The sequence below is a fragment of the Vigna angularis genome, chromosome 4 (genome assembly GCF_016808095.1).
Source record: "Vigna angularis cultivar LongXiaoDou No.4 chromosome 4, ASM1680809v1, whole genome shotgun sequence".
Classification (NCBI taxonomy): domain Eukaryota; kingdom Viridiplantae; phylum Streptophyta; class Magnoliopsida; order Fabales; family Fabaceae; genus Vigna; species Vigna angularis.
Genome location: NC_068973.1, coordinates 1,590,135 through 1,611,401, shown reverse-complemented (window position 1 = coordinate 1,611,401; position 21,267 = coordinate 1,590,135). Strand labels below are relative to the sequence as shown.

Below are 21,267 nucleotides of genomic sequence, written 5' to 3'. Positions count from 1 at the left end.
TTGTGAGATGTTAGATGATTATGGAGGAAAGGAGAAGTGGTAGGTGACGACCAGCGAGGGCTCTACCACGGAAACCTCAGCTACCTCCTAGTTCTGCTAACAATGATTTTAAGAATATTTTTTAAATCACCTTTAATTATTTCATGGACCAAAAGTCCTTGTCTTGTGTTAAAATTCAACAAGAAAAAATATATTTACAGGGAAATACGATGATTAATTCCATGATGACCAAGACAAAGTTTAATAAAATATTGTGCTAAAATGGCGTTGTCATCATGTTTTTGCAAATTTAAGACTCCATGAATGGGCATTATATAAAGGAGACTTCCCATGCTGCATATCGCATCAGTATAAGCAACTACTGATATACAGACATAGCAGTAACAAGCTTTCTGGTGCAAAAAACCAGGAACCATGTCTCTCTTCTTATCTTGCTCCCTCCTTGCCTTGGTCCTAATCGTCACTCTCAAGTTCCTTTTCCAAAGAAACAGAAAGTTCAGAAACCTTCCACCGGGTCCCAATGCTCTTCCCATAATAGGCAACCTTAACCTCGTCGAACAACCAATCCACCGCTTTTTTCAGCGCGTGTCCCAAAAATATGGCAAAATCATTTCCCTCTGGTTCGGCTCTCGTCTCGTGGTTGTTGTTTCCTCACCCTCAGCATACCAAGAATGCTTCACCAAACACGACGTTACCTTGGCCAACCGCGTGCGCTCCCTCTCCGGGCAGTACATCTTCTACGACTGTACCACCGTAGGGTCCTGCTCCCACGGCGAGCACTGGCGTAACCTCCGCCGCATCACTTCCCTCGACGTCCTCTCCACGCAGCGCGTCCACTCCTTCTCCGGAATCCGAAGCGACGAAACCAAGCGCCTGATTAACAGGTTGGCCAGGAACTCCAGTGTGGATTATGCGCACATGGAGATAACTTCCATGTTCAACGACTTGACCTACAACAACATCATGAGAATGATATCGGGGAAGAGGTTTTACGGGGAGGAGACTGACATGCAGAACGTGGAGGAAGCCCGGGAGTTCAGAGATTGCGTGTCGGAGATGCTCAAACTCATGGGCTTATCTAACAAGGGTGACTACTTGCCTTTCCTGAGGTGGTTCGATTTCCAGAACGTCGAGAAGCGGCTGAAGAACATTAGCGACAGGTACGATACCATCTTGAACAAGATCTTGGATGAGAACCGTAACAGCAAGGATCGTGAGAATTCCATGATCGACCATCTCCTCAAACTGCAAGAGACTCAGCCTGAGTATTACACTGACCAAATCATCAAAGGCCTTGCTTTGGTAATGAATCTATGTTTATATATAATTGTTCATTGATTGCATGGTGTCTCGTCTTGTAAAGAGAAAGAGATGCCTTATGCTGCAGCGATACACGTAAACCAGTGTTTCTGACTTCATATGGTGAATTTTCCACTGTAGGCTATGCTTTTTGGCGGAACAGACTCATCAACTGGAACTTTGGAGTGGGCTTTATCTAATTTGTTGAATCACCCAGAGGTGTTGAAGAAGGCGAGAGAAGAATTGGACGCTCAAGTTGGACAAGATAGATTGTTGAATGAATCAGACCTTCCAAAACTTCCTTATCTTAGGAAGATCATTCTTGAGACACTCAGGCTGTATCCCCCAGCTCCAATTCTAATTCCACACGTGGCTTCAGAAGATATCACTGTCGAAGGATACAATATCCCGAAAGACTCAATAGTGATTGTCAATGGTTGGGGCATGCAGAGAGACCCTGATCATTGGAAGGATGCTACAAGCTTTAAACCTGAGAGGTTTGATGAAGAAGGAGAGGAGAAAAAGTTAGTAGCTTTTGGAATGGGAAGAAGGGCTTGCCCTGGAGAACCCATGGCTATGCAGAGCGTGAGCTATACCATTGGATTGTTGGTTCAATGTTTTGACTGGAAACGAGTTAATGATGAAAAGCTTGACATGACAGAGAACAATTGGATCACATTGTCAAGGCTAATTCCACTGGAGGCCATGTGTAAAGCTCGCCCTCTCGCTAAAAAAATTGGAAGCTTTTAATTATATCTTATTTGGTTTTAGTTTCATGAGGATCTTCTTCTGCTTACAGTTTCAGCCTGCAAGTGGTGGTCGTATACATGTCAAAACTAATAAAGTTTGTTGTATTGTACTGTCCTATTGTACAACTGGGTGTGCATTTTAGCATATACAGTATCAATATTGTATACAACCCCAGTTTTCTTCAATAAATTTCTCTATTTTCTTTGATTATGATTCTCAATGTTTTTTGATTTCTCATGTTTTGCAAGAACCGATCATGACGTTATCAAGTGTTGATTTTGTTTTGATGGAAGTGCTCCTTAGCTGTCATTAAATAAAGTAAAAGGTGGCTCTGAGTGGTGTTCCGTAAGCTTTCTTGTCTCCATTTTCAGTGGTTCAATATAAAACAAAGCCTCAATAATGTTTTTGATAGTGATTTAACAATCTCCTCCTCGGCACTGTTGGCTCTTTAGAGGCAGAACAACAACATTGATAATCATGTGCAGACATATATAAAATCAAATCTGAGTTTTAGAGTCTTCTTTCTTATTTACTGTCTTATTCATTACTCCTTGACATGAACAGAAACTCACATATGAAATACTGTCATAGTTCCTGGATTAATATATAATAATTTAACTAATCTTGTGTTAAACTCGGTTCCCGGGATTAGTGAAGTTTTATTATAATAAATCAATCAGGTTAATGTAATAATCACTAGTATGACAAATAATTAAACAGACACATATTTCAGTGATGAGCTTTTGCATTGGTTGTCAGAAAGAGTTACCAATGCTTCTATTTTCAATCGGTGTATGTCTCAGAACACTTGGACTATCAACTATTTGACAATTTCTTTATAAAGATTCTGATACCTTGTTATTCTATTACTATGATTCGTTTGTTACACCGCTGTTTTAGTTTTGCAGGTTTTGGTTTGTTGTGCATCACTTGTAATATTTAATTTCACTCTTCTTTTGTTTGGAAACTAAAATTTCTTGTGCTAATCTTATTATTAGGCCAATTATTAAGCTTTTTTTTTACTTGTTTATAGCAACCGTGCTTGGTTTGTTGTGTCCTCTATTTGTTTGGTGATTGAGTCCAGTTTGTGAAATATCATCATTGCCTTAGCTTCTATGTCAATGATTCTTTTCAATTAAAAGCAGAATTTAATTGCCTCAACCCTAAACTTCATTAAGCTTCAATTTGATGTATGTGATATAATTGTTGAAAAATTTTCCATTTATATATATTTCCATTATTCCTGGAAAAATTAAAACAGGTGATAGATTATTATAAGAATAAAGTTTGAAAATCTATTGCTAAAAGTTATTGACTCCAAAATTAGTGTTTAAAACAGTATTCTTTTCCTTACTAACTTTTACGCAACCCAAAAAATATATATTTAACTGAGATTATATATATGTTACATAATTACAAAAACTGAGATTCATCCAACAAACTTAGCAAGCATAATTGTAACAGACCACGTAAACGGACAAGTAGTTTCACGTAAATGTATTGTAGTGGTTAGGTGTGAGTGATGTTAATTATTATAGTCAATGATACCACAAATAAATTTAAAATATAAATTAATTAATCTAATCTAACATATCTATACTATTGATAAGACAAAAACAATAAAAATTTATATTTGTTATGTTTACACCCAATCCTACTATATATTTTAAGTTTTTCTTTTATTATATGAGTAAATTTTCATATTATTAAATTATACTATATTTGAATGAAATATAACATGAAATACTTCAAAAAAAATAAAAAATAATATATATATATATATATATATATATATATATATATATATATATATATATATATATATATATATATATATATATACACACACACACACATATGTTACACGTTTTGTAAATTCTCAATTTAGCAAATTAACGCTATTAATTATAAAATCATTTATAAAATTTAAATGTTAATCCATATGAAATCATTTATCCTTTCAACATTTAACACATAATACTTCATTATTAAACATAAAAACATTATACATACAAAGATTCTCGTTACTCCATTATCAATAGATTTATCGATAAATTATAAAAAAAATTATTTTGACAAATTTTGTTATCAATACATGGTCAAAACTTAAAACGAAATCTTTAATGTTGATTTTACCGACAAAATTTAATAATGAAAGTATTTGTGGATAATTAACATTTTAATTTACCAATATATTTTATCAGTAAATTTTACTAATGGATACAAATATTTCCATTAGTAATTAAAATTCTATTCATCAATAAAATTCTTTCATAAATTCTTTTTTATTTACAATTTTTTTCATCAATAAAATTTTATAAAAAATTGTGTATTTTGTTGAAGTGTGTAATTTGTTGTTGTTTACCGTTTTACTTTCTGTATTCTATGTTTTTATATGTAATTTAGATTATCATTCTCGTAACTATATAGTTTATTATATACAAAAACTTTGATTTCTTTTTTCATGATTTAATCTAAGACCAATTAAATTTAGAAAATAAATACAAAATTTTTAGTTTAGATTCATGAACTTCAATGCGAATTTATATTGGATATTTTATTTGACGCAAATTTACATAATCTATATCCACACAGGACGATTATCTATGATAAAAAGTCATATATACCTAATATAAAAAACCTATTTTATTACAATGATTATACAAAGAGAGATAAATTATAATCTAATGAAAAATATAACAAAGTTACTCCTGAATTATAATCCTACATTTTATAATATTTCACAACAACTTACTCACTTAAATATACTAATTCGTATGTATTATTACCCTATTCTTACGTTTACAAATGAAAATTTATATTTTCTAAGAGGTTTGGTTCTTCAATATAATAATACAACCCGTTTCAAAGTAATATTAGTTTTAGTCATATCAAATAGTTTCAAAAACAACTTATGTTTTCACATTTAGTGAAGTATTTCCTTAATTTCATGTATTTATGAGTAAGATTATTTGATAAAACTATTTCAAAAAATAGTTGTTTTGCTGTTACTTTTAGTAGTATACAATATCCATAAATTAGTCATTTCAAAACACTACGAATTTTAAAAATTTTAAAAATTAAAATTTATTTATTGAAAATTTAAATACGTATATATAAAATATAAAATTATAAGTTTAATATGCATATTTTATCATTATGCTATTTAGATTTAATAATTGTATTATAGTTAATAATACAGTAATCCATGTAATAAAAGAAAGTTTTAATTATTTTACATTAAGAAAATATACCAGATTAAAAATATTATTACTTTAGTATTATGTTTAATTTTATTTTACTTATATGTGTTATTTGATTACCTCAAATATGCTGAAAATAATAATTAAAATAGATGAAGTGGCATGCGTGCAAATATTCTGGAGATTATTATTATTTGGGTTTGTTGCGATAGGAAGGCGATAGTTTTGGCTTATTAAGTCAGCTTCCTTGAAATATCTTACAAATTGAGTTGTCTATGGTAGGGACTGATATTTTGAATTTTGAATGTGTTATCCTTCCTCCTCAAAACAAAAAGAGATATAATTCCATCAACATTCAATTCAATTAATTACTATAAGCATTTGTTATGAATTAAAAATAAATAAAAAGTTATTCACATATTTAAAATTATTCTATCTTAAATAATTAATTCTAGATTAATTATCTAATTGTGTTTCAATCGGTCATGTGATTTAGAGGAAACTGTAAATGATATTTTCACTACCACTTCTTTTCTTAATTATTGTGATCATTACATAAATGTTAGCATATTTATATTTTTTTGTTCTTTACATAAATATATTTTTTTTTATAATTTTGAGATTTATAATCTAATTAATGAAAGTAAAATGTCGATATTAACCACTTAAATTAGATTATGTTGAGTATAAATATCACAAGTTAATATATTTTTCATATCTAAGAAAATAGTTTAGTAGTTGACCTTGACTTATAGAACTTCTTATAGTATGTGTAGACTTTTTCTTGTATGTATTTTTTTGAACTTATGAATTTTCTTAACTCTAGTAGATGTGAATCGGGTCAAGACCCGTGGGCTAAAGTAACATGTCTAGGAATTAAAAATAAATAAAAAGTCATTTGCATATTTGGTGTGGAAAAGAGTGATTGGTGTCACAGTGACATCTTCCTATACAATAAGATATTTTCATAACAATATATAATTAAAAACCGATATTGATATTTTGTATATGTATAATTGATTAACAAATTTAGTTTGGAAATAATGAAGTTTTAATTAATACATATGTATGACGAACAAAATGAGTAAACTTACAAAAATAATTCCATAAAAATATTAAATTTCATTAATTTCATTATTTTAAATATATTATTTAATTTAATTTATTCATTATTTTCATAGGTTATTATTGTAATTATAAGTGTCCTCTGATAAAACAAATTATATTGCGCAATAATAATTTTGATGATAGGTAACTAATTATCATAATTATAAAAAGAACCAAAAAAATAATTCTAAAATCAAAAGGAGGGCTTACCCATATTTTTTACTTGAAAATTACACTTATCTTCCTTATTTTATTAATTTTAAATAGAAATAAATGTACAAAGGTACCTATATTATGTAATATGAAACATATTTAAAAAAAAGTGTCAAAATACTGAGTGATATAATTATTATTATTGTTATTTTGCCCGAAATGATTTTTCGTGGTGGTTTGATTATTTGCATGTTAAAGATTGAAAATAAGGTTGAAACAGAGCACGGATGTTTGACTTTGAATTTGGAGTGGTGTGTACTAAATCTATTCCTTTGAGACGGTTACTTTTCTTTATTTGTGTGCAATAACTCATTCAAACTAAACATGGAAACAATATAATATTAAATTCAGTCCAGTTTCAATGTTATGTTACTAATATTATATGATTACAATTCCTATTACCTCTAATTAATTTAAAGTTGACGGAGTTAGATGTGTAGTATGCATGGAGATTTATTTCCAACTAATCTAGAGAAAAAAGATTGAGTTATGGCATGACAATCTAGAATTTTATTTTTATATTAATTTCGATTTGAAATTATTCATGTTCATGCATGATATGATGAGGGCCATCTCATTCCACAATGACATACACGAATATGGTTTTTAGTAACTGGTTGAAATTATAAGTCATTATTATTAGAAACAAAAATGTTGATCAAATTCAATAACTAAAAAATATATATAATCAGTGACAGAATGAATGATTGTTTTTTTTATTTATTTAATGACTGATTAAGTCATTAAATTTTCATTAAATTTAGAACATTTATGAATCATGGTTGATTAAAACATTAAATAACTAAAAATTCATGGCGACAACATATATGATCAAAATTGAAATATCATGGGAGCATCTTCAAAGCAGATTGAATGAATGAGAGTCAAATATAGCTGTACGGAGGGTGGCTACTTCATTTCCATCATAGCTAGCCAGAAGATTAAATTATTACAGAAAGCACAACAATATAGAAATTTAATGCAAATCATATGGGCACACCAATCAGTCCAGGTCAAACTACTCTCAGATCTCAGCAGCCATATTTTGTCTTAAAAATGAACATCAACAACATATTATAATATATGTTGTCTTCTTCTTCTCATATCACATGCATGCTATATAAAGCTCATGTCACCTTCTTCATTCATCACTCAATTCAACTGCAGAAGCACACCCACACTTACTTCTCTATATCTTCCATAACAACATCAACCATGGGAGTGCCTTCTTTGCTGTTGCTCTTCTCTTACTTTCTCCTTTCCCTCCTATTCATACTTTTCAGTCTCAAGTTCCTGTTGGGAAGCAGAAGAGTGAGGAATCTGCCACCGGGGCCTTCTCCTCTGCCCATAATAGGAAACCTCAACCTCATCGAACAACCCATCCACCGCTTCTTTCAACGAACTTCCGAGCATTACGGCAAAGTCATCTCCCTCTGGTTCGGTTCCCGTCTCGCCGTCGTAATCTCTTCACACTCGGCATTCCAAGAATGTTTCACCAAACACGACCTTGCCTTGGCCAACCGCCTTCCCTCTCTCTCCGGAAAATACATTTTCTACGACAACACCACCGTCGGCTCCTGTTCCCACGGTGACCACTGGCGCAACCTCCGCCGCATCACCGCCCTCGACGTTCTCTCCACCCAGCGAGTCCACTCTTTCTCCGGAATCCGAAGCGACGAGACCAGGCGCTTGATTCACAGGCTGGCCAGGAACTCGCGCAAGGGTTTTGCTCGCGTGGAGATAACTTCCATGTTCAACGACTTGACCTACAACAACGTGATGAGGATGATATCCGGGAAGAGGTTTTACGGAGAGGAGGCCGACATGAAGAACGCGGAGGAAGCCAGGGAGTTCAGAGAGACCGTGGCGGAGATGCTGCAACTCATGGGCTTGGCTAACAAGGCCGATTACCTGCCTTTCCTGAGGTGGTTCGATTTTCAGAATGTGGAGAAGCGCTTGAAGAGTATCAGCAAGAGGTACGATGCCATCTTGAACAAGATCATCGACGAGAACCGCAGCAACAAGGATAATCGTGAGAACTCCATGATCGACCATCTCCTGAAACTCCAAGAGACTCAGCCTCAGTATTACACCGATCAGATAATCAAAGGCCTTGCTCTGGTAACGAAGTCATCGTTTTACTCTCCTAAAGACTCTCTCTTTCATGTGTTAACTCTGTGTGCATTGGTTCAACAGGCGATGCTATTTGGAGGAACGGACTCGTCGACGGGAACTCTGGAGTGGTCGTTGTCGAATTTGTTGAATAAGGCAGAAGTGATGGAGAAGGCGAGAGAGGAGTTGAAGAGAGTGGTGGGGGAAGATCGGTTGTTGAATGAGACAGACCTTCCAAAACTTTGTTATCTTAGGAAAATAATTCTTGAGACACTTAGGTTGTATCCGCCAGCTCCAGTGCTCATACCACACGTTACTTCGGAGGATATAAGTGTGGGAGGATTCGATGTGCCTCGGGACACAGCAGTTATCATCAATGGGTGGGCGATGCAGAGAGATCCTGAGATTTGGGATGAAGCGACATGCTTTAAACCAGAGAGGTTTGATGTTGAAGGAGAAGAGAAAAAGTTGGTTGCTTTTGGGATGGGAAGAAGGGCTTGCCCAGGAGAAGCCATGGCCATGCAAAGCGTTAGCTATACTTTGGGTTTGTTGATTCAATGCTTCGATTGGAGACGAGTGAATGATGAAAAAGTTGATATGAGAGAGAATAATTGGATCACTTTGTCAAGGTTAATTCCTCTTCAAGCCATGTGCAAGACCCGCCCACTCTACGCTCAGCTTTCCTCAATTTAGTTCTTTTTTATTTCTTTTTCTTTCCTCAAATTATACTCCATCCTTCCACTCTGCTACTGTCGGTTATGAATTTCCAATAATCTTCAATGTATTCTTTCTTATTCTTATATCAAACTACAACTTTTATGGTCCAGTCCGGAACTGCTGCTCATCCTCCTATATATGTCCAAATGTAGAACTAGGTCTGCTTATATCATTAAAATTTATAATGATTCGCGTTGCTTATCAAATTCACCATGTAGTAAAAATGTCAAAGAAGTTCTCAAATGTTGTTATTCTTATATCAAAACTACAACTTTTATGGTCTTCATTTTCTGCATTTCAATTAGGGTGGATCGTGATTCTAAAATACTTACATATCTCTAGTGTTCTTTAAATTACCTTCTTCTTTGTTTAACTAAATAAGTATATCATTGTTGCATTTAAAGTCTGGTAAAAAAGAGAACATGAAACAAGGCGTCATGTGGCCATTATTTGACTAGAAGATGTTATATATATTAAAGGATTCTAACTTATTTTGTGGATTTTGGTGATAAATTATGTGTTACATTTTAAATTTATAATGTATAAGGGTTTATGTATTTCTTATAGCTACAACATTTATACATCGATGATAAAAAAAATAAAACTAGAACTTTTCTAAGTTAGGTAGTTGTATATAATTGATGAGTTGTACATCGCAAATATAAACTTGTGGATACTATTCCACTAACTAAACACCCAAAATAAAATGTTACACTTAATCAAAGATCCAAAATAAGCCAGGTGAGTAAAGCTAAGTTATTTGAAATTAAGGTTGTGAATGAGTGAGCGGGTTTTACACATGGCCTTCAATGGAGTTAACCTGGATGAAGTGAACCGATCTGCCTCTCTCATATCAATGGGATCCTCATTTACTCGCTTCCAGTCAAAGCATTGAATTAATAATCCCAAAGTCAACCCAACATTCTGCATAGCCAAAGTTTCTCCCGGACAAGCCCTTCTTCCCATTCCAAATGACACCAACTTCTTCTCCAATCCCTCTTCATCAAACCTCTCCGGTTTGAAACATGTTGCTTCATCCCACAATACAGGGTCTCTTTGCATGGCCCAAATATTAGCAATTATTATCGTGTTTCGTGGAACGTTGAACTCTTCAATGGTTATGTCTTCTGAGGAAACATGTGGTATTGCCAGTGGTGCATGAGGGTATAACCTAAGTGTCTCAAGGATTATCTTTCTAAGGTAAGGCAGATTTGGAAGGTCTGATTCATTTACCAAACGCTCTTGCCCTACTTTGCTATCCAATTCATCTCTTGCTTTCTTCAACACCTCTGGCTGGTTCAATAAATTTGACAGTGACCATTCCAAAGTTACGGCTGATGAATCTGTTCCGGCGAAGAGCATAGCCTACAATATAAGTTAACCAAAGTATAAACATGTATTAATTTCACAATACTAGGTGAAAATACATGTCACTAAGGCTAGATATACTTCTGGCATACATGTGACTAAGGCTAGATATACTTCTGGCATACATGTATTTAGTTGTATTATACGGGTATTCTAATGAAATCCATATATAATATATTCATCTCTTGAACTATAAACATTTGTATAAACTATCATGGTTATCTTTGAGTGAAATCAGAAAAAAAATTCAAATTCATTATTAAGGAAAATTTATAATTGTAGTACTGAGAATCATTTACCAAAACAAGACCTTTGATGATTTGATCAGTATAGTACTCCGGCTGAGACTCTTGCAGATACAGAAGATGATCCATCATAGTGTTCTCTCTCTCCTTCTTGTTGTGTTGCTCGTGAATGAGTGCATCCAAGAACGTATCGAATCTCTTGTTAATACTCTTCAGCTTCTTCTCCAGGTTCTGAAAATCGAACCACCGAAGGAAGGGCAAATAATCAGCCTTGTTGGAAACTCCCGCCAGTTGCAGCATCTGTTCCACCGTCTCTCTGAACTCCTTCGCCTCCTCCAAATCCTTCGCCTGAATCTCATTTCCGTAGTACCTTTTCCCCGATATCATCCTCATCATGTTGTTATACGTCATGTCATGGAACATGGAACCTAGCTCCACCTGCGCATACTCCATTCGCGAGGCCTTGGCCAGGGTACGCAGCAGCCTCTCTGTTTCGTCTTTGCGGATTCCCGCGAAGGAGTGGATGCGTTGAGTTGAGAGAACGTCGAGTGCGATGATGCGGCGGAGGTTGCGCCAGTGCTCGCCGTAGGAGCAGGACCCCACGGTGGTGTAGTTGTAGAAGATGTGCTTTCCGGAGAGGGAGCGAGGTCGGTTGGCCAAGGCGACGTCGTTTTTTATGAAGCATTGTTGGAACGCGGTGGGCGACGAAACGACGACGGCGAGACGGGAACCGAACCAGAGGGAGAAGACGTGGCCGTGTGTTTGGGACATGCGTTGGAGGAAAGGGTGGAGGGGGCGTTGGAGGAGGTTAAGGTTGCCGATTATGGGAAGAGGTGGTGGACCTGGTGGAAGGTTTTTGTGCTTTGTTTTTTGGAAGAGAAGGTTGAACGTGATGAGAAGAGAAAGGAGGAAGAAGAGAAAGTGTGGTAACAGGGGAAGTGTTTCCATGGATTGTTGTTTCAGTGATGGAGATTACAGAGAGCCATCAAAGCTTGTGAAGAAGGTGGAGTTTAGGAATCAAGATGCATGAATTCAGGTTATGCAACTTCCGAAGCAATGATTAAATAGTGAAGTAGGGTTCAGGAATTCTTTTTAGATCAATTAATTCAGGAAAATTCAAGTCAACACTTCAAAAAGCCAAGATTCACTGTACCAAGAAGGAGAAAATATTAGTCTACCAACAAAAAGCCAAGATTCACGAAATGGCAAAACACACACACGTATACATATATATATATATATATATATATATATATATATATATATATATATATATATATATATATATATATATGTTATACATACAGAGAACTTGGTGACTGCGAGTGAGAGACTCCATGGGAATACAAGATACAAGAATGAGGGGAAAAGGAATGGAAAGAAGATATTTTAATACAAATTTTTTTATAATATTTTAACATAAAATACATTTATTATTTTTTGATTGGTTTGTTATTGATTTATTAATGTACTGATTTACTCTAAATTCAATAAAAAAAAATACACCTGTATTGTATTAAAATACTTGTAAAAAAGTTGTGTTAACGTATCGTTATTCCAAGAATATGAATGCGTACTTTTTGATCAATTTGATGCAAATAAAAAAATTACAGAATGATTATTTAAAAGTTAAAGTTGAGTAAGCTATATGTCAAGAAATTTCTAGGGAGGAATACTGACTCAAGTAGCAATTTCGGGCTTTATTTAAGTTGTCCCTTAAATGATAATTTTACATAATTTTTTTTTTGTTTTTAAGTTTTATATGTGGAGTGATAAGTTGTAAGACTGTTTTTATATAATTTTATTTAATTTATATTTTATTTTTTATATTTTATGTACCGTATTTTTAATTATATTAGTGATATTTTAAATAAATATTTATGGAATTATTTTTTATATTAAAATATAATTGCCTGTTTTTGTTTGTGATGATAAATTTGTTCTTAAAGTTGATTTTGACATATAAATTAAAATTTAAATATATTTGGTAAATTTAAAGTATAATTTTACATGGAAGATAAGTAAAATATCATTTATATCAAGTGTAGAATTTCTAATATTTATTTTCTGGAATTGATTTAAATTTACTATAATTTACTTTTTGTTCATTTACATGATAAAACTAACTTTAATCACAATAAACTTAAGTCTAAGTTAAAAAATTCATAGAATTTTTATCATGATAAATAAAAAAATACATTTTCCAACTTAAAAAAACTAAGCATTATTTTTAAAAATATACTTATTTAATTAAAAAACACAATTAGTAATAAAAATAAAAATGAGACTTGAATATCAATAAAAAATTAAATATATAAAAATCGTCTTATAACAGACAACTTCTATGTAAAATTACCAAAAAGAAAATGATTAAGTGAACTTTAGTTTATGAAAAATGAAAGTCATTATTAGACTACCCAATTCTGTACGGTAAAGCAATAACTTTAGTTTTAAAAGAAAGTAATTCTGTACCATTTATCTAAATTAGATTTCATAAAATAACAAAAAGTTTTTGCATTTCCTTACATCAGTTACGAATGAAAATGTCGCTGTAATTAATTAATCTAAGTTGAAGTTAACTAAAATTCCAGATTTTTTATTCTATATCCGACAAAACCTGACACACACGTATTTGTGATATATATGACAGGTCTTACGCTCGTACATGACAGTTATTATGAAGTTGACACAAAAATACAGAGAATGATAGAACATCCACTGATGAACATCATTAGTTGAAGCTAATCTCGTTAACAAGTGGTCGAGCTTTACACATGGCATTCAATGGAGTTAATCTCGACAAGGTGAACCAGTTTGCCTCTCTCATATCGATCTCATCCTCATTCACTCGTTTCCAATCAAAGCACTGAATCAACAATCCCAAAGTTAATCCAACGTTTTGCAGAGCCAAACCTTCTCCTGGGCAAGCCCTTCTTCCCATTCCAAACGCAACCACCTTTTTCTCCAATCCCTCTTCATCAAACCTCTCCGGTTTGAAACTTGTCGCTTCAGTCCACGTCGCTGGGTCTCTGTGCATGGCCCAGATGTTAGCCATCACTAGGGTGTCTCGTGGAACGTTGAATCCCTCAATGATGACGTCTTCCGAGGACACGTGTGGTATTGCCAGTGGAGCAGGAGGGTGCAATCTCAGTGTTTCGAGTATTATCTTCTTAAGGTATGTCAGTTTTGGAAGGTCTGACTCGTTTACCAAGCGATCTTTTCCGACGTGAAAGTTCAATTCATCTCTTGCTTTTTTCAACATTTCTGGGTGGTTTAATAAATTTGACAGTGACCATTCTAACGTCACAGCAGAAGAATCTGTGCCCGCGAACAGCATTGCCTACAAATCAAAACCAATACCTTTTCAAATCGTTCAATTATTTATTATCAACATATTCTTTGTTATAATCTTCAACTTTGAATGACAATTAAAAGTGCAACATCATGACTAATTAAAAAAATCATAATCCAATAGTTTTTTTTTCTGATTATATTATATATATATATATTTAATATAATAAAAGCTTTGAATTTACAAAGTATGACTATATTTAAAAATTGTATTATGTAAACTATATATATTAACTAGCTAATTTTTTAGTCATAGAGAATTGGTTAATTAAATCTTATGGAAAGTATAATATTGAAATTATTATGCAATTATCAAAATTAAATTAAGACAAAATTTTATAAAAGCATTACCAGAACAAGGCCTTTGATGATATGATCACTGTAATATTGAGGCTGTGATTCCTGCAGAGTGAGAAGATGATCTATCATGGTATTCTCCCTCTCCTTCTTGTTGCGTTGCTCGTGAATGAGTTCATCCAAGAACGTATCGAATCTCTTGTTAATACTCTTCAGCTTCTTCTCCAGGTTCTGAAAATCGAACCACCGAAGGAAGGGCAAATAATCTGCCTTGTTTGACACTCCCGCCAGTTGCAGCAACTCCTCCACCGTCTCTCTGAACTCCTTCGCCTTCACCAAATCCTGCGCCTGAATCTCCTTCCCGTAGTATCTCTTCCCCGACAGCATTCTCATCATGCTGTTATAAGTCATGTCGTGGAACATGGAACTCATCTCCACGTGCGCGTACTCCATGCGCGAGGCCTTGGCCAGGGCGTGGATCACCCTCTCGGTTTCGTCCTTGCGGATTCCCGCGAAGGAATGGATGCGCTGCGTGGAGAGAACGTCGAGGGAGGTGATGCGGCGGAGGTTGCGCCAGAGCTCGCCGTAGGAGCACGACCCCACGGTAGTGTAGTTGTAGAAGATGTGCTTTCCGGAGAGGGAGCGAGGTCGGTTGGCCAAGGCGACGTCGTTTTTGGTGAAACATTCTTGGAAGGCGGAGGGCGATGAAACGATGACGGCGAGTCGGGAACCGAACCAGAGGGAGAAGACGTGGCCGTGTGTTTGGGACATGCGTTGGAGGAAACGGTGGAGGGGGCATTCGAGGAGGTTAAGGTTGCCGATTATTGGAAGAGGTGGTGGGCCTGGTGGAAGGTTTTTGTGCTTTGTTTGGAAGAAAAGTTTGAAAATGATGAGAAGAGAAAGGAGGAAGAAGAGACAGTATGTGAACAAGGGAAGTGTTTCCATGGCTGGTTACTGCAGTTCGTGGTGGATATTATGGTGAAAGCTTGAGTTTGCAGAGAACATACTGCCTAATGTTTCCATGTGAAGCAACTTTTATACAGCAATTTGGGTTGAGGAATTGCTTTAACTACATAACATTTCTGTTTCTTTTTTATATTTTTAAGTGGAGACTTTAGGTTTTTATTTATAAAAAAATGTATTACTTTTAATTTTTTTTTACACAAATCATTTTGGTTTTTCTTCTTATGCTATATAAATCATTTCTCATTTCTCATCAAACATATTATTTGGTTTAGAATTTAAAACTCTATTACGGTAGTATTATGGTTTTGTCTTTAAAAAATATATCATAAAATTTTTTAAAAATTGATAATTTATCTTAAACTTCGTCATTTATCTTATTGTGTGTGTTAATATTTTAATTTCAAATTTATCAAGTAACACTGATAATTGCAATCATCATTATTGGAACTCCATTATATATTATCTTTAAAAAAAACATTTAAATTATATTTTAAGTATAATTTTTTTATTTTTAAATAATACGAGATTATTGAATAAATGATACGAAATTATTGAATATTGTATGAAGAAGTTTTTTCTATTGTTTTACTCTAATAAAATATTTTTTAGAAAATATAAATAATCTTAATAAGGTTTGATTCGACTTAAAATAATAAGTAGATAGATCATAGTCAAGACACCTGCGCAGTCTTGAAAGTGAAGAAGATTCAAATTCTAACATGAATGAATTTGCCTTCATATTTTAGTCAAATTAATTAAAGGAATTTGTCATTTTGAAACCACTGTTGCTGGCAACTTGCCTTGGTTTTAGGTGCGAGGAAATTAAATGAATGTGACTTCTGGAAGCAATATATTTTCTTATCAATTTTCACGCTAATATATTATTTTTAATTTTCTAAATTATCCTCTGAGAATACGTAGCCGTCAAATGAATAAAAAAATTCATGTAAATTAAAGAAAAAGAATAGTTACATAATAAATCCATGTGATAAAAGGAACTAAAATATGAGAACCAACTAAATATAAATTTAGGTGATCCTAAATAGTTTCTAAAAAGATCGTAGAATAAGAGTAAAGAGTAATACCACACCATTTATACATGTAATCTAAGATTAGTTACATAATTTTTTTTCCTTCAAGAACATAATTTATTTCATATTAAATTTATTTTGATGTTTTGGTCTCATCAAAACCTCCTTTTTCTTTCTTCCTCTTGCGTATTCTTTCTCCAATTTGTTTATTATCTCCCTTTTCTGAATAACACCCTCTCTCCTTTTAATTTTCAAGTTTTCTTTTGAATGTTCTTACATTAATTATGAAGAAGATATATGTAGGTAGCATATGTATCCGCAGACAACATTATTATAAACACTTAATTAATAGAGTGTGAGATGGTGTCTTGATTGGAATATATTTTGAAAGAAAAAAATAAAATTTGATTACGATTATTGAATATTTAAAAAAAATCATTATTGTTTCATCAATTTATTTAATTTGAATAAGATTGTCTTCAGTAAAAGGCAATTATAATATTTAAAAAGAAAAGACTAATCAATTAGTTATTATTTTAAGATACCAGTTTAAAAAAAATGAAAAAAGAGAGTAGATAATTGTATAATTTTTTTTAAAAAAACTGTGGTTCTTTTTATTAGTACAGTGGTGTTTAAAAGTTACAAGTATATTGCTAGATTCTTTTTAATTAGTACAGTAGTGTTTAAAAATTACAAAATCTACTGTTAGATTTTATTAATTATAACATTTTTTTAAGAAAAAATATACGATTGAGACAGGTGAATAAAATTTGAATAAAATATTTTCAACGTCTGAAGGCAGTGTAATATGTATTAAAATTCAAAATATGATAATGTAAAATTCAAAGTGCCCATTGAAAAGTCATCGCTTTATAATAAAATTCAAACCAGCTGAAATAAAAGGGTTTCTTTAGTTAGATTTTAGGTTATTTTTTCTGTCTGCATTTGCCAAACAGAAAAGAAATATAAGATAAAAAAAATTTAGTGAAAAAGAAAATAATTAGGTCAGAAATGGGCACGTGGTAGGTGGTGCGAAGAGTAACAGAATCTGCAAATATAAGAGAAAAAAAATCTACGTTGGAGGAATATTTATGAGTTAGTATTTAAGGAAAATGGTAATTTGAAATACTTCTTTGTCTAACTTTTAGACGATTTGACTTTAGAAAAATTTTTCTTTTTTCTATTTAAATTATTGAAATGGACACATCCAAAAAAAATTACGAAAATAAACGTGAATTTGATATGATTTTATTATAAATTAATTGTATTAATTTGATACAATTTCTTTTAATGCATTATAATATAAATTATATTATCATTATCTTGCTTAGTTATTGGCTAATGTATTGAGTTATTCTCAAGTTGTTTATATTGTCGAATCAGTGTGAAACTATAATTGAATTGTTGTCAAATTATCTATGATAGAGCGGTGGGACTTTGACACAAGAAAACAATAAACTAATTACATGATTAAATAATAATATTTTAATTATAATTATATTATATTTTTAATTTAAAATCATATTGGTCACTTTGAGTTAATCCAACCCACTTCACTTATTAACTCACTGACTCATTTATTATAAGTTTTTTCTAAATAAAAAAATTGTAATTTTTTTTAATTCAAATCTAAATAAATGTCACTCTAAAATGATGTTAAACTCTAAAAACAATTCAAAATAAAAAAGTATCATACAATTCAAGTGTAATCCAACATGTACAAAAGGCGAACAAATAAATTTTTAATATTGATAATTTTTGTATCACTTGTCCATTTATAATATTAGAGTCTTGAATAAATAAATCTATAATATTTTTCTCTCTTAGAAACATCTTCTTTATTACTATCTACAGTATAATAAAAAAATGTTAACTAATAATATTGAAACACAAAATAATAAATAATTAAATTAAATTAGGTGGGTTGGTGAGCCAACGGGTTCAACCCGGTGAGCCGGGTTGAAAACTGGCTCACATAAACAAATTATATTTTTTCAAACCCAACCTGGTTCAAACCCATGGTGAGCCGGGTTGACCCGCGAATTACAATCTATTTTGACAGCACTATAATATATTATATTATTAAAAATAATGTTAAATGAATGTTTTTTAATCTGTGTCAAACAAACTTTTTTCTTTATGATATTTTGTCTGGTCGAATGTGTCATATATTATCAAATTTCATAACCAATATTTATAAGAGATGTTTTCTTTCCTTTTTTTATGTTTAGTATCTTATTTTTTTTTTCATAATATAATATACTTTTCTATGCAACTATACATATATTACTTTTTTTGGCTTAAATGTTTACTTCGTCTTCATGTTAAGAGGTGAATTTCTGTTTAGTACCCGATTTTAAAAATGAAGACATTGGGTCCCTATATTATGAAAAATATATGAATAAGGTCCACAAAGAAAGAACAAGTTCAACAAATCATCAAAGAAAAAGCTGAACAAAAGATAGAAAAAGCTGGACAGCAGAAGAGAAAAGAGAAAAAGTACGGCCACATCAGCATGGACTTAATGCCCTTGCTGTCAACTTAACGGACATGACCTTATTCATACACTTTTCATAACATAGGGACCCAATGTCTTCATTTTTGAAACCGGGTACTAAACAAAAATTCACCTCTTAACATGAGGACGAAGTAAGCATTTAAGCCTACTTTTTTCTTCTTTCATTATTTTTTTCATAAAACTATAATATCTGATGATAAATTGAGTTAAACCTATCCATTTTATTAATTTAAAAGAAAATTACACTATCACTTTATCCTCATGAACTTTCACTTTATCATCACCCATAACCTTCACTTAATCACCCTCACCTCACACCCCATGTTCATTTTTAGTCACAATTTGTCTCTTAACCTCGCTATTGTGATGGTCATCTTCATTGTCCTCTTTGGGAACTTCTGGAAAGTCGCTAACATGATTACTATCTCTACTTTCTAAGGTCCACGACAAAGGTTAAGAAATTTGTTTAATTCATTCTCTGCGACCTCTAACAATTCCACATCATGACCATATTGCAAACACTATTTTCCATAATATTTGGTCACATTGACCATATTAATTGCACTCTTTTTATCAAACAATTAGTGCAACATATTTTAAATAACATAAGACAATTCTTTAACTTCAATAAACCCAAATTCCCTAAGTGGACCAATAACTTCAAATTAACTTCATTTATCAAGGTCACATGACCATTAAATCGTTTTCCCACCAATATTTAAATGATACATCCTTTTTCAAGGTCCCAACATGGTGGATCATAACTTTGAATCTCTCATCAGACATTCCACAACAATAGTGTTTGCAAGCCTGTAAAATTAAAACGTACTTTAACTTCATAGGGACCATTTACACATTCAGAAAGCTTATGTAAGATCAATCCTAAGATCGACAATTGACACATAAATATCTTAAAATTTTGGGACACCAAAGCGTAGTCCATTCACATAGACAACATCATTTACTCAATCCACATCATGCCAAAAAATATCAGCACACCAAAATGGACAACAAACAAAAAATAACAGTGCGACAAAAGCCCTAAACCCCACAACAAAATACCAACCACAGTATGGATGACGAACACAAATTAAGAAGTGAAACTCACTTGGTCAATGATAAACCCTTTCAAAATTCAACAAACGATGTTTAGAATCTACCATACCACGCTCACCACCACTCAATGTTGACAAAATTTCTAAACCCCAATGCAAATGATTTTGTTGGAATAAGCCTTCAATTAAAAAAAACTAATTCCATGTCACACATTGCCTAACGTGTCAACTAAGCAAAAACAACATAATCCATTTAAATAATGCCACCTTGTACACTCTTTGGTTAACAATTTAAATGTGGTCATGAAAAATGATCAAATTAAACAACATTTATCAAAATAGGGACCTAATTGAATGCACACAAAAAATGAGGATCACATTGAACATGTCCACTTCTGGTGATTGAATGTCTTTTTGAAATTTGTTTTGCCACCATGTCCATAACTATGATCACTAGTACAACCACGACCACGACCAAAGCCACAACTATGACCATGAAAATACGAATCAAAGATATTGTTGTACTCACTTGTAGGACTAGAGCAAAACTAGTTAGGCAGGTCTCATGATATTGTTGTTACAGGAGAAAATTAATTACTCAAATGCTTTATTTCTTTCTTTAATGGGATTATCAATACTCATTGCATCTAAATGTATTTTAGCATATAATATCCAAAATAAGTAATTCTTCCTTATAATGGTCACAAATTCAAAATTTCCAAGATTTAACATGTGTAGAACCAGCATATAAAATATTAATAATAATTACTTTTAATGTATGAAACTATAAATATTAAATAATAATTACTTTCAATAATAATATACAACAATATTAAATATTGGAAAAAAAATCAAATCTAATTAATAATCATAATAATAATAATAATAATAATAATAATAATAATAATAATAATAATAATAATAATAACACATAAAAATTGATTAGGTCAAAAAATTACTATTAGAAAAATAAAAATATAAGATAAATTTGTAAATGAAAAAATTAAATAAAAAGAATCTAAATTGAGACACGTA

At 32.3% G+C, this 21,267-nt stretch overlaps 4 protein-coding genes across 4 annotated transcripts; 2 read left to right on the top strand and 2 right to left on the bottom strand.

Moving 5' to 3' along the window:
• The first annotated feature begins 323 nt into the window (after nt 1–323).
• Nucleotides 324–2,256, top strand: LOC108321087 (isoflavone 2'-hydroxylase). The gene is made up of 2 exons (XM_017552730.2): nt 324–1,302; nt 1,441–2,256. The coding sequence occupies exons 1-2, from the start codon at nt 415–417 to the stop codon at nt 2,047–2,049; spliced, it is 1,497 nt and encodes a 498-aa protein (XP_017408219.1). The 5' UTR covers nt 324–414; the 3' UTR covers nt 2,050–2,256.
• Nucleotides 2,257–7,706: 5,450 nt separating this feature from the next.
• On the top strand, nt 7,707–9,510 carry LOC108321119 (isoflavone 2'-hydroxylase). The gene is made up of 2 exons (XM_017552767.2): nt 7,707–8,693; nt 8,769–9,510. Exons 1-2 carry the CDS (start codon nt 7,788–7,790, stop codon nt 9,375–9,377), a joined length of 1,515 nt encoding a protein of 504 aa, XP_017408256.1. The 5' UTR covers nt 7,707–7,787; the 3' UTR covers nt 9,378–9,510.
• A 563-nt stretch (nt 9,511–10,073) lies between these two features.
• LOC108321122 (isoflavone 2'-hydroxylase) lies at nt 10,074–12,011 on the bottom strand. Its single transcript, XM_017552769.2, has 2 exons — nt 11,069–12,011; nt 10,074–10,766 (listed from the first exon to the last, which is right to left on the bottom strand). Exons 1-2 carry the CDS (start codon nt 11,960–11,962, stop codon nt 10,158–10,160), a joined length of 1,503 nt encoding a protein of 500 aa, XP_017408258.1. The 5' UTR covers nt 11,963–12,011; the 3' UTR covers nt 10,074–10,157.
• A 1,574-nt stretch (nt 12,012–13,585) lies between these two features.
• On the bottom strand, nt 13,586–15,720 carry LOC108321100 (isoflavone 2'-hydroxylase). Its single transcript, XM_017552748.2, has 2 exons — nt 14,717–15,720; nt 13,586–14,354 (listed from the first exon to the last, which is right to left on the bottom strand). The coding sequence occupies exons 1-2, from the start codon at nt 15,605–15,607 to the stop codon at nt 13,746–13,748; spliced, it is 1,500 nt and encodes a 499-aa protein (XP_017408237.1). The 5' UTR covers nt 15,608–15,720; the 3' UTR covers nt 13,586–13,745.
• Nucleotides 15,721–21,267: the final 5,547 nt, after the last annotated feature.